The sequence below is a fragment of the Ovis canadensis genome, chromosome 16 (assembly GCF_042477335.2).
Source record: "Ovis canadensis isolate MfBH-ARS-UI-01 breed Bighorn chromosome 16, ARS-UI_OviCan_v2, whole genome shotgun sequence".
NCBI lineage: Eukaryota > Metazoa > Chordata > Mammalia > Artiodactyla > Bovidae > Ovis > Ovis canadensis.
In genome coordinates, this window is record NC_091260.1 from 42,098,989 (window position 1) to 42,112,054 (window position 13,066).

Sequence of the window (13,066 nt, forward strand, 5' to 3'; positions counted from 1 at the left end):
TGAAATTTAGCATCTAATGTCAGCCGTTACTTTCTAATGCACACCTAGCTGTACGCTGAATTTTCTGCATCCAGAGCCACACTCTCCCCCTTTCCTGATCTGTAACATCATTCAAATAGGAGTTCAATGTGACAAGGTCTCAAGGAGTTCAAGGATGTTTGTCTCTTTCGGATGAATATATATCCGCTGGCTCAGTCTTTCTCTCACTCTCTCTTTGCCTCTCTCCTCCTTTCGTGCAAAAATACACCGAGTCTCTCACATCATGTACAAATGAATGTTTCCGAGGGCTCCCGAGTTCAATGTCACGCTGGGCAGAAGTGGAGCGAGAGTGGAGCGACAGCGTGTCGCGTGCGGGCGGGTAGAGCTCCTCTCCGGCCAGCAGAGGGCAGCCGAGCGGAGGCGCTGGCGCGCGAGGGCTGAGCCGAACCGAGCCTCGCTCGGGCAGCCTCAGCCTGAGCACCAGCCGCGCCGGAGCCCGGAGCGCAGCCACTGAGGGCAGCGGCGGCGGCGGGAGCGAGGCGCGCAGCGAGCAGCGGCGCGGGCGGGAAGCAGAAGCCGCCGCCGCCGCCGCCGCCGCGACGGGCAGCCGGGCTCGGCGGCCGCCGGATCCGGCCCCTGCCCCCTCCGCCTCGTGTCCCCGGCGCCGGGCGGCCGGCGAGTCTGGAGCCCGCGCCGTCGCCGGCCGCGTCCCCCGGGCATGGAAGGAGGCGGCAAGCCCAACTCCTCGTCCAACAGCCGGGACGATGGCAACAGCGTCTTCCCCACCAAGGCGCCCGCGACGGGCGCGGGGCCGGCCGCGGCCGAGAAGCGCCTGGGCACCCCGCCGGGGGGCGGCGGGACCGGGACGAAGGAGCACGGCAACTCCGTGTGCTTCAAGGTGGACGGCGGCGGCGGCGGCGGCGAGGAATCGACCGGGGGCTTCGAGGACGCCGAGGGGCCCCGGCGGCAGTACGGCTTCATGCAGCGGCAGTTCACCTCCATGCTGCAGCCCGGGGTCAACAAATTCTCCCTCCGCATGTTCGGGAGCCAGAAGGCGGTGGAGAAGGAGCAGGAAAGGGTTAAAACTGCAGGCTTCTGGATTATCCACCCTTACAGCGATTTCAGGTGAGGACTCTCTGCTCGCCGCCCCACCCTCCCTTCCGGGCGCGCCCTCCTTCGCGCTCCCGGCTCCTGGGAGGGGTCGCCCCGGGACTGGCGGGGAGGGGGCGCCCGGCCGGCCGCGGGAGGAGCCGCCGTGGCTTCTACCCGGGCGGTAAGCTCGACTCTTCTACAACTAGTTTCCACCCAGGAGGGGGTTGACTGATGAGTTCCTGTTGCCCGGGGAACCCCAGGGAAGGTTCTCTTCCTTTGCCTCGGGAACTTTGGGGCCAGATCGGGGAAAAAGGCCACGGTGACCTCCGGATGGGAGGATGCTAAGTTGTGCAGGGAAACTTTCACTTCGGAGAGATGAGAGTGTAAGAAAGTGGCCAGAAAGTCGTTGGGGGTGCCACCTTCCCTCGCTCTGTTCCCCCAAGAAGTGGGTCCCTCCCAAAGGGGCAAAAGGCGCTCCTGAGTTTGGGGAGAGGATGAGGCGACCCGAGGCGGTGACTCACGGGTCCTGGCCCGTCCAGCCTCTCTCGCCCATAGGGGGTGTTAATCTGTTTCTCATCCGCTTACAGGCACTTGGTATCCTCAGTGCCTTTCTTCAGGAGAGTGGCTGGCAGGCGGAGGAAGGGTAATTTGCGCTTGGATTGCCCCTGACTTGAGATTTCAGTGGAGCTGGCGCTGCCTGGTGGGGCAGGAGCCTGACGGGAAGCCTCGAGTTCCCGAAAAGGAGACAGGGGGCGTTTTCAGAGCCCCCTTCCTGAAACAGAGGGGCACCCTTTCTTGACCTTGGCTACTAGTCTATTTCAAAAATCTCTTTCCCATTTCCCAACTCGGGGAACAAGGGCAGGAGAGCCGTCAGCTGTCAGGGAAACTCTGCTTCGGTGAATTAACGTTAAGACGTTCCCTGATCTTATTTGTCGCCCAAGTTTTCATTGGGTTATAAGCGTGTTTAGAGATTATCAAATGAAGGTCGTGAAGTAGATCCTCTTATTAGTGTATGAACACCCTGCGGTCACGTTATATTAGCGCCTGAGGAAGGCTGTGCTTTTAATTAAAAAACAACAAAACCCCGTAAGCAAAAGCCAAGAGTGGCATTTATGTATGTAGATATGTATGTATGTATGTATGTATCCATTTACTGCTGAAATCGTTTGGAAAAGAAAAAGAATGTGGTGCAAACTCAGCAATTTTAATAGGCGGCTGTTAAACAGCCAACAAATATAGCAATAAAAAGCAGCATTACTTTGTTGCTAGTAGAAACTAAGGGACAGTTGCCTTCAACTCCACTCCTTGATGGGAGCTGTCCAGAGTTCTGAATAACATTTAGTGGAAAACCCATTCTTCTGCCGCACAAAGCCTTGGAAAAACCGTCTTCACCTTCTCTGAGATATACGTAAAAATACATATATTTTCAGAAATAAGTAACCATGTTATTTATGCATAGGATGAATGTACTTTAGGAAGTGTAGAATGTTAAAGTTCTTATATGGAAAAACACATAACAAATTCCAAAGGAGGGCTTATAAAACATGACATTTATAGTGTATGGAAAATTAAGAGTTTGATTGAAAAAATGTTCATATTAAAATAATCTACTAAATAATCAAACATATTTCCTCCAGTAGGCTAATACTTATAGAAGCAAACTATGAATGACCTTATTCTAAGGTATATAACATTGTCATATTCTTTAGAATTTTAAGTTGAAATCAGATGTAGAATACTGTTTCTACCTCAGTCTTCAGTGGAAATATATTTCAACCCATATTGTTATTTCTTCATGAAAGAACAGTACAGAAACTGCCTTTAGTCTTAATAACAAAACTAAGCATGGTCTTTCCAGAAACATATGTAGTTCAATATCTACTTGCAAATAAAATGCTATGTTCTGTTTGTTTAATTTTGCACTCAATTAAATGGTTAATTATACTTTTATTTCTCAAGCAGTATGAAAATAGTCTACACTTTTTCAAAATGGTGGCATATAATTAAACTTTCATCATTTATTAGATAAAAAATATAGGGCCACCTTTCAGGAATTGGTATAGTGTGCCAGGATCTTTTGAGTGAATGAAATTCATGAAATTAAAGATTCTCCACATTTTCCTAAGTAAGTCTTATGAGACAGGGTATCTCTTTAAAACAAACAAAATAAATTTGTTACTAAACAGGAGGAAGAAATGGAAATCAGATGATAGTTCAACTTTATCATGCATTTGAAAGGAGAGATGATTAAAAAGTGAGTTAATACTCTAAACAAACTGCTGTGGAACAGTTTGGAACATTTGATTTTCCCCTGCATAACTGGAAAAAGAAAATGGTAGAGGTAAATATTATAATTTAGATTTTTAACTGGAAGGAATCTGAAAAAAAAAAAAAGATTTTAAAATTCACAATTACTATATATGCTGGTCTTACCAATAAAACAACAAACTAAGGAAGAAATGTAAATACTTGCTTGCATATTTTAAGTCATTATTATACCAATATAAGGTTTCTTAAAAATGTAACATGTCAGGATAATGTAATAAAAAAATAAAAATAAAAAGCATAATTCTGTTAGCATTTTTCTTTTTCTAAAGGAAAAGTGTGGGAATAATCTACAAAATGTAGAAATAGTCATGAGCTGTTCGCCTCAGACCCTTTCCTGATGAAGACACTTTAGGGTGCTGTGCTGTTTCCTACAATGCCAAAGTTAAGTTCAGTAGTAATTTAGTGACTGAAAAAGTGAGACTTAACAATACCTTTCCATGGAGAATGGGGGAGATACCAGAAATTAAAGATACCCACTGTTTTTTTTTTTGTTTTTCTTTTGACCCCCTTCACCGTCCTAAGCCTTCGCAGATCCAGGGAAGTTCTCCAGTCAGTTATTTGGTCCCACACTGCTGAGTGGAGCATGAGCCCGCAGTCCAGGGCATGTCAGGACTTTGACACTGCAGCTGGTGATCTAGTCCCTTCCCAGGATGACTGATTTCCAGGGCAGGCTTCCTTCTTCCCTCAGGCTGCGGGGCTGTGCTCCCATTGAGACTCCAGGGAGCCAGCTCCTCCAGGCGCTCTCACCTGCCTGGGCCCAGGAGTGCTGTTGCTGTGTCTGGCGAGTAGTTTTCTCTGCCTCCAGTGTAAGTAGGGCAGAGGCACTGTATTTCCCTTTCTTCTCAGGGGAGGATGATGTTAGAAATCTTCAGGGACTAAAGAGGACTCAAATCCCATCAATACTGTTGGAAATAACTGGGTGGGAGCTGGAGAATTCAGTTTAAAAAAAAAGTATGTTTTTGTTTATACCATGGTATAGAATCACCCTAACTTCACCCAAACTAGGGAAAACATGGTTAAAAAATAAAATCACACTGATTTTTGTGTAGTGAGGACTTGGTTTCAGTCTTCTTGAGTTTCATGTGAATAGCTCATACATATAAATAATTTGAAGGTTAAACATGATTTTGAGGTTACTAACAGTGATTGTATATTTATTAGCTAAAACTTTACTTTTTATTCACTAAATAAAAAAGTGATCCTGGGCAAGCATTGTAATTTCATAGCCAGTCCATTTATGATATAATCATTCACATGAATTGAAAGAATAGCTAGGGGACTCTTGTGGATGGTTGCTATTACATGAGTAATTTGCCTTAGAAGAATTTATCAACAGATTATTTTTCAGTTCAAGAATTCTACCATTATTTTGTTGGCTCATGCTTACATAAGTGCCTTTTAAAAAAAATAACGCTCCCATTCTATATATACTGCCAGGAAACCTCTTGCCTCTGGTAAGGGAGGAGATTTTATATCTCGACTCATTATTTCTTCCACTGCGTTTCATCAATTAGTGTGAATGACTGTGAAAAGCTTATTGTGTGGTAAGTACACAAGGACTCTAGAGACCAGAGTCACTTCCTGAAGATACTGCCATATCTGGCCTTGCCTCTGTGCCTCAGGCTACATCCACAACTGTGCTGATGTCAGAGGTCACTGATGTGTTCATTAGAGAAGGGAGGCTTCCTCTGTATAACAGTTAGTCAGAGAGAGACTGCCTGTTTCTAGGAGCTTCTCCCAGGAAAACAATTCAACCTTCTGGGGTTTAAGGACTAATTACCCTACTGTTTTGTTATCTTAGTGCAGAATGCACTGTATTTTCCCCAGCAATGCTCCTTTTATTTACTTTCTGTTATCAACACAGCCAAAATTAACCATAGGAATTAATTTTTTTCCTCTGTTAGGTGAACCTTTTTCTATCTTATAAATTCAATTAAGTTCTTCATAGTGGCTCTAGCCACTGGTCAGCCCAATTATAGTGAAACTATTTGAAAAAATGTGGAGGTATGAATTTATTCAGTTACGTTTTCTTAGTATACATGCAAGTTGTACAATTTTAAATTTTGCTAAATACTTCACTATTTAATTGCATTTAATAGATATAGTGATTATACTATTAAAATATTACAAGATATTTTCCATTTTTTCCTGAGCAACTTTGCCTTTAAACCTACTTTTGGGGTTTATTATGTAAATTGAGAGTCATTTTCCAATTCACATTTTATTATGTGGGCTTGTATTGTTGAACTTGCATCTTGAATAATAATGAAAGAATTTCAAATGCACTGGAACCATATATTACATTGTTATGATAGGCTCATTTAACAGAATTTAAACTATATCTGCTTGATCAAAAACCACAAACCAAAACAACACCAACACCAGAAAATAATTTAAATAGTATTTGTAATTTTCCATTATTTCACTCAATGAACCTGTGTCCCTAAGTGAGTATGAGGCAAGCAAGATAAATGTGTGATTTGGATGTGATCTTTTTGCCATCCCAAGTGTAATTCTTATGATTAACAGATTATTCACTTGTGCTCACTCGTGCTTAGTCCCTCAGTCCTCTCTGACTCTTTGCAACCCCATGGACTGTAGCCTGCCAGGCTCCTTTGCCGATGGGATTTTTTCCCAGGCAAGAATACTGGAGTGTGTTGCCAGGGGATCCTCCCAACCCAGGGATTAAACCTGTTTCTCCTGCAGCTCCTGCATTGCAGATGGATTCTTTACCTGCTGAGCCCATTTACTTCCTTACTTGGAAGGCAAAAATTGGATTTAGGATGAAGACTTTCAAATAGAGTTTCTTATAGGTATAATGCAAAATTATGGTAGACCATCAGCACTGCAGGAAGAGTATTGAACAAGTTCAGGGGCTGTGACAAATTTTCATTTCATCATTTTGAGTAAAGAAGTAGCAAGCTATGAATTAGGCTGACATAATATATTTTAGGAGGAGAGTTAGTGGTGATGAAGAAAAAGTTTGCATGCACTAGAATAAAAAACTATTTATACTTACACTAAGTACTTCCAAAATTAATTTGTGTGTGTGTGTGAAGGCATCTTGATGTACAAATTAGCATTATTTTCCCAGAAGAGAAAAATCAGGGGAAAATGGTGGCGCTTCTTGGTTCACTTGGAGTTTTCTATGTTTTTTCAAAATAAACCTCCTGGCTGTGTTAATTCTGTGTGTGTGTGCATGCCCGTGCCCACATAAGCAAGCAAGAGAGAAACTGTTCCAGGGACATTTGTGTATAAGCACATCTGATAAATGCTCATTTATCAGACACACCTCACCCAAGTATGGGTGATAAAAATTGATTTCATGACCCTTTTCAAGTTTATTTGTTAACTTCCTGGTAATATGTTTCATTTAATAACGGCCACTCAGTTAAAGCACAGTATCAAAATTATGCATGCCTCAGATTTACAATTTAACAATCTTATTTATATAGACCTGTTCTTATTTTCAAGATGTTACAGCTCTAAAGAAGTAAGGCTAATTAAATCTAAAATAGAGTGGATTTATGTGTAAATATAACTGATTCATTATGCTGTACAGCAGAAACTACCACAATGCTGTAAAGCAACTATACTCCAACAAAAATTAATTAAAAAAAGAAGTAAGGCTAATCACACACACATAGAGTTAGCAACTGTTTACAAATTTTTATGTTCAGGTTTCATTCAAGTATTTCACTATTATCAGCAGTGCTGCAGCAAACATCTTTGTCCATTAGTCTTCATTATATTCTGTACATACTGGTCTTATCAAGTACTACTGCTACCAACTAAGACTCTTCTTAAAATTTTAAGTGACATGGATACAGCACTGTTGATGTTCTTGTTTAGATATTCACAGGCAGTTTTAGGACAGAAAGTCAGAATTTGTCCTCCATTCTGTTCATCATAGAGTATGTGGAGTGGCAAGAATGATCTTATGCCATGTTATCTTATGTCTAATGAAGTTATCACACTACTTAAAATCCTTTGAGGGCTTCCCATTACTCTTGAATGTATTTGACAAACGAGCTACAAGATTGCATAACTTCAACTTATCTGGGCAGCCTCGTCACACACCATTCTCTCCCTCACTGTCCTCAGCCACCTGGGTAAGTTTTCAGCTCCCAGAACAAGCTGAGTTCTCTCTTGTCACAGATTTTGATGTGACATTTAACCCCATTGCCTGAAATTCTCTTTTCACTTTAAGTCATTCTACATTATAACTAGTTTCTCTTCCTCATGTGGATTTCAGTTTAATCACTGTGATCACCTTCAACACCTCCCCCCTCCACTTTCTTTTTCGATCTGGGCTTTTTGTTTCATCAGAGTGTATACTTCATGTATGTTTTGCTACTAGAATTTAAGCTCCTTCACTTCATCCATATTATTTCATTTTATATTCCTCATGCCATAAGAATGCACGTAGTAAACACTTTTCCTGCTAAGCTTTCTCAGATGCTTTAGTTTTTAACAAGTTTTTGAGATATTATTTATCTACCATACAATTCACTCATTTAAAGGGAATGATTGAATGTTTCTAATATGTTCACAGAATTGTGCAGCCATTACCACAATCAATTCTAGAAAATTTTTATCGCTCTATGAAGGAATGCTGTATCCATTAGCACTCAATTCTCTTCTTTCCTTCCCTTCCTCCCCCAACACAGCTCTGTCCAACCACTAATCTACCTTCTGCCTCTATAGATTTTTTTTTTTTCTTATGCTGGAAATATTGTATCAATGGAATCATATAATACATAATTTTTCGTTACTGCTTTATTTCAGTTAGCATAACGTTTTCATGTTTTATCCGTGCTATAGCGCATTTCAGGTCTTTATTTAGTGTGGTATGGATATACCAAATTTTGGATTTCTCTGGTGGCTCAGATGGTAAAGAATCTACCTGCAGTGCAGGAAGTCTCCTGGAGAAGGAAATGGCTACTCACTCCAGTATTCTTGCGTGGAGAATCCCCATGGACAGAGGAGCCTGGTGGGCTACAGTGGATGGGATTGCAAAGAGTTGGACACGACTGAGCAAATAATACACACACATGTACACCAAATTTTAGTGATTCATCAGTTGATAGATACCTTAGTTTTTGGTCGTTATGATTACTGCTGGTCTGAATGCTATTGCACAGTTGTTTTATTTTTTTTTTTTCTTTTGTGCAGAGATGTATTTCCGTTTGTCTTAGAAGTGAAAATTCTGGCCCAGTTTATAAAAAAAAAAATATTGAATGAATGCACACTTCAACCAGGATGTGCCGCATTTATTCTTTACATTAATAAATTCAGTTAAAGAAATGTCTTTCTTTTCCTACAGCAATACTTGGCATCCTTTCCATGTTACCAGTGTAAGGACATGTCCCAGTCATTACATTTTCCTGCCCAGTTCAGAGAGGACTAAATGAAACTGAAGGGAGGTTAAGCACCATGAGCCTGGTGACATGGATGGATGATGAGAAGTAGACCAGAAGTTTAGCTCTCTGGAATCTTTTTTTTTTTTTTTTTTTTAAATAAGCTTTATTTTTCAGCAAGTGTGTTGTCTTTTTTTCTTTTGTTTTATTTTTTTTTTGACTGCATGACATGTGGATTCTTAGTTCCCTGAACAAGGATAGAACCCATGCTGAAGTGAAAATGCAGACTCTTAACAACTGAACCACTAGGGAAGTCCCAGTTTGGAATCTTGATTCTGTCACTCCAGCTCTTTTACCTCAAAGAAACAAGACTGCCAGTATAAATAATTCTCCACATCTGCAGGAAAAATTTATGTTAAAGTTAATCATTTATTCTCCCTCCTTCTTGAAACCTTCCCAAAATAATATGAAAAAAATGCAAAGAAACACAGATAACTAGAAGAAATAGGAGAAAGCAGAGAACAAGGGATCTGGAAACATTTTGGGAAATAGAAAGAAAGCTAATGAAGTTACTCTGTTAACACTTACCAATCCTTCACCACTGAACCCCAGAAGTGTTCAGGACTTGAAGGGACCAGTTAAGAAATAGTTTCCAGGAAAACCAGTCTGAAACTAGGAGGATTAATTAAGGGTCTCTTTAGTGAATGCAGAACTCTTAATCCTAATATAGAAGGCTTTGTTGTGCTTGGTTAATTCTCCCCAGGCAGGAAACAGGAAAATTACCTTCGTGGAAGACACTTCAAGGTCTTCCAGTAAAACTTATTTATTATCTAATGACTTTATATTTTTATACAGAGACTATATGTATATTTTGGTACTAAATCATCTAATATCTAAAAGAAAAAGATTATGAGACTTTTGAGAAACATCTTCATCATAAAATAGAAAAACCAAGTCAAACAGCAAAAGAAAGTCCCAAGAACAGAGAAGCATTTGGGATAAGGGGAAACTCAATATTATTTAAAATACTCTAAAAATCATATCTTCAGCAAGGTATTTCATCTGTACAGTAAGAACAATATGCTATGAAGAGAATAGCCAGAATGTAATAAGTTGGCACATAAAGTCTAGCAAACCCCTTATAATTAGTGCCAAAAGAAAAGAATGGAAAATATAAGCAAAAATAAAGGCTAATTTATAAGATCTAACTTTATAAAAGGAGTTTTAGGATGAAAACATAGAGTGAAAATTGACATATGGCTTTAACAGAGACATTTTAAATAAAATTTCCAGGTAGCAGGATGTGAAATAGCATTTCTGAGAAACTCAGAGTGCTTAGCACCATGAAAGGAAAAGACTCCACCAAGGGTCATCACACACCTCAGAACTCCTCTGAATCAGAGAAAAAAAGAAAAAATGCAACAACAAAAAATGAAACCCTAAAACTTTCCAAAGAGAAAGTTACAAACTTATAGTATTTCTCAAGAAGTGAGAAAATACTGTAAGCTAACTGATAGTGTGATAAAGTCTACAAAATTGTGAGAGAAAGTGACCTCTAAAAAATTGTAAACCCTTCATAATAAGAAGATTTAATAAAACCAATCAGAATTCAAGAACTCTAATGTTAATCACCCATGTATTCTTTCTTAGAAAGTTACTGAATGATGTGCTCCAGTAAAACAAAGAATCACATCAGTGTGAAAACAAAAGATGGGATATGGAATCTGACAGAGAAGAACCTTGAAAGAAAGTCCCAGGAGTTCTGAGTAACTGGGTGGTCTTGAAGGAAACCAATCTAAACAGGGGCCAGAAAGTAGAGGGCCCTGGACAAAGGCTTTCAGGGGAGAGAAAAACGGTAATCAGCTTTTGAAAAGTAATGTTACTAGGCAGATCCTTTGGAACAAGGTATCTATGACTTTCACAGGAATACTTATTGGGTATGTTGAATACGAACCCCTCTGCCAATACAGGAGACATGAGAGACACGGGTTTGATCCCTGTATCCAGAAGATCCCCTGGAGGAGGGCATGACAACCCACTCCAGTATTTTTGCCTAGAGAATTCCATGGACAAAGGAGCCAGGTGGGCTACAGTTCATAGAGTCACAAAGAGCAGGACATGACTGAAGGGACTTAGCAGGCACTTAATACAAGCAAATAAACAAAAGACCTTTATCAACTCCAGGAAGAAAGCGTTAGCTCTCAGTCCTGTCCCACTCTTTGTGATCTCATGGGCTCTAGCCCACTAGGCTCCTCTGTCCATGGGTTCTCCAGGCAAGAATACGCGAGTGGATAGCCATGTATTTAAAGGAAAAAAAAATTACATTACTTGGATCAGCAATGAATAACAGTTGCCTGGCCATTGTAAAGTAAATAAGGATGATTTACACGAAAATTATGGTTCTGTTATTCTGGAAGGAAAGAGAAAGGTAGATGAAGGTTGTTGCTACTGCTGCTAAGTCACTTCAGTCGTGTCCGACTCTGTGCGACCCCATAGACAGCAGCCCACCAGGCTCCCCCGTCCCTGGGATTCTCCAGGCAAGAACAATGGAGTGGGTAGATGAAGGTTGGGTGTTCTAAGAAAGCTGAATGATTGAAATTGAGCAGGGTTTAAAGTTGATGTATCAGTTTCTTTTTGAAATTTAATGTCTTTTTGAATTTAGTGTCAGAAGAAACAATTAGGATGTTTGAATTAAGGAAGTGGGTGTGTAGAGTGAAAGGAAGGGAGCTATAATCTTCTTATAATCCTTTAATACTATTTTAGTTGTTAAAAAAAGATTATGGATATGTTTTGAAGTGACATAGTTTTGTTAAGAACACAGATTCTGGAGCCAGCCTGTTTGGGTTAGAATCCGAATTCCACCACCTCAGTATCTGGGCCTCAGTTTCCTTAGTTATAAAAATGAGGAAAACAGTATTGGGTTGTTGGGAAGATACATATTTTTGTGTTATGACTATATAGTGTCTAGATGTAGTGGCTTAGAAGATAAAGAATCTGCCTGCAATGTGGGGGACCTGGGTTCATTCCCTGGATTGGGAAGATCCTTCTGGAGAAGGGCATGGCAACCGACTGCAGTATTCCTGCCTGGAGAATCCCCATGGACAGAGGAGCCTGGCAGGCTATAGTCTATAGGGTTGCAAAAGAGTCAGAACGACTGCGTGACTAAGCACAGATAGGTACTGCTTAGTTGTAGTATCCTCTGCTTCTTGATGCTATGTTAGCTATTATGAAAGTAAAACTGAAATGGAATTAAGAAGTGTGAACTATTTGAGAAAGGAGAATACTAAGTACATGCTTGTCAGTCTTCAAAATTCTTTCAGTGGATGTGTCTGTGAAGGGAGGGCCGTGTAAAGGATGTGCTGTTCTGCTTTCTTTTTATCTTCAGGGAAGACTGGGCAGCAGAAACCCTGATGTGCAGTGGCAGTTTTTGTGTGTGCTCTGTGAAATAAGTTCACTCATGAGAGAATGAGCATTGGAGAACTTCTAATACAGCTTCTATCTGCAAAATTTTCTAGATGTAATAGTATTATTTTCTAAGTTACTATAGAATGCTACAGTGTTCAACATTTAGAAATAGCTTTTGGGGAAAATTCTAATGGCATTGAGTTGTATACTCCTTCACATTAATCTTTATTTTCATCAGAAAATGGCATAAACCATTTGGGGTCTTATTTCAAATCAGTTAAATGTTATCTATGAGCCAAATAAGATGATTCATAACTTGCTAAATTCTTTCATTTTTCTTTTAATTGTCAATTATTTTCCTTTGTAGTATAATTGATGTACAATATTATATTAATTTCAGGTGTATCATATAATGAGCCAATATATTTATTCATTATAAAATTATCATTATGGTTAGTCTGGTTATCATCTATCACTATATAAATTTATTGCAATATTATTAGTTATATTCCCCATGTTGTATATTATATCCTCATGACTTATTTATTTTGTAACTGGAAGTTTACACCTCTTAATCCCTGTCCATTTATTATTTATTGTCAAATTTAATAGTCTGTGAAAAAATGGTTATTTAGAAATATAATTTAAGAAAAAATCTTTTTTTACATCCTTTTGCAGCAGATGTCACTTATTGCCCTTGCAGAATGTGTTAGCCTTATTGTTTTTTTAAAAGAGTATATTTTATTAAAAATTATGCAATTTTGATTGTTTGAGAGACATGAGCGGAGATTGAGAAAATGACTATTGAGGGTTATATGAGTATACTTATTGGGAGAATGAGTATTCCTTTTTTCTGTAGAAGAGTCATTAATTGTTTAAATTTTTCTTTTTTTAAGATTTTT

General features: G+C 39.9%; 1 protein-coding gene across 1 annotated transcript in view; it reads left to right on the plus strand.

Annotated features, from left to right (window-relative positions):
• Window positions 1–443: 443 nt before the first annotated feature.
• The window catches only part of HCN1 (hyperpolarization activated cyclic nucleotide gated potassium channel 1), a 448,090-nt gene continuing 435,467 nt past the window's right edge, over window positions 444–13,066 (plus strand). Inside the window, exon 1 of the mRNA XM_069556396.1 lies at window positions 444–1,104. Coding sequence (XP_069412497.1) covers window positions 698–1,104 — 407 coding nt within the window. The 5' untranslated portion in view covers window positions 444–697. The remainder of the gene's footprint in view (window positions 1,105–13,066) is intronic.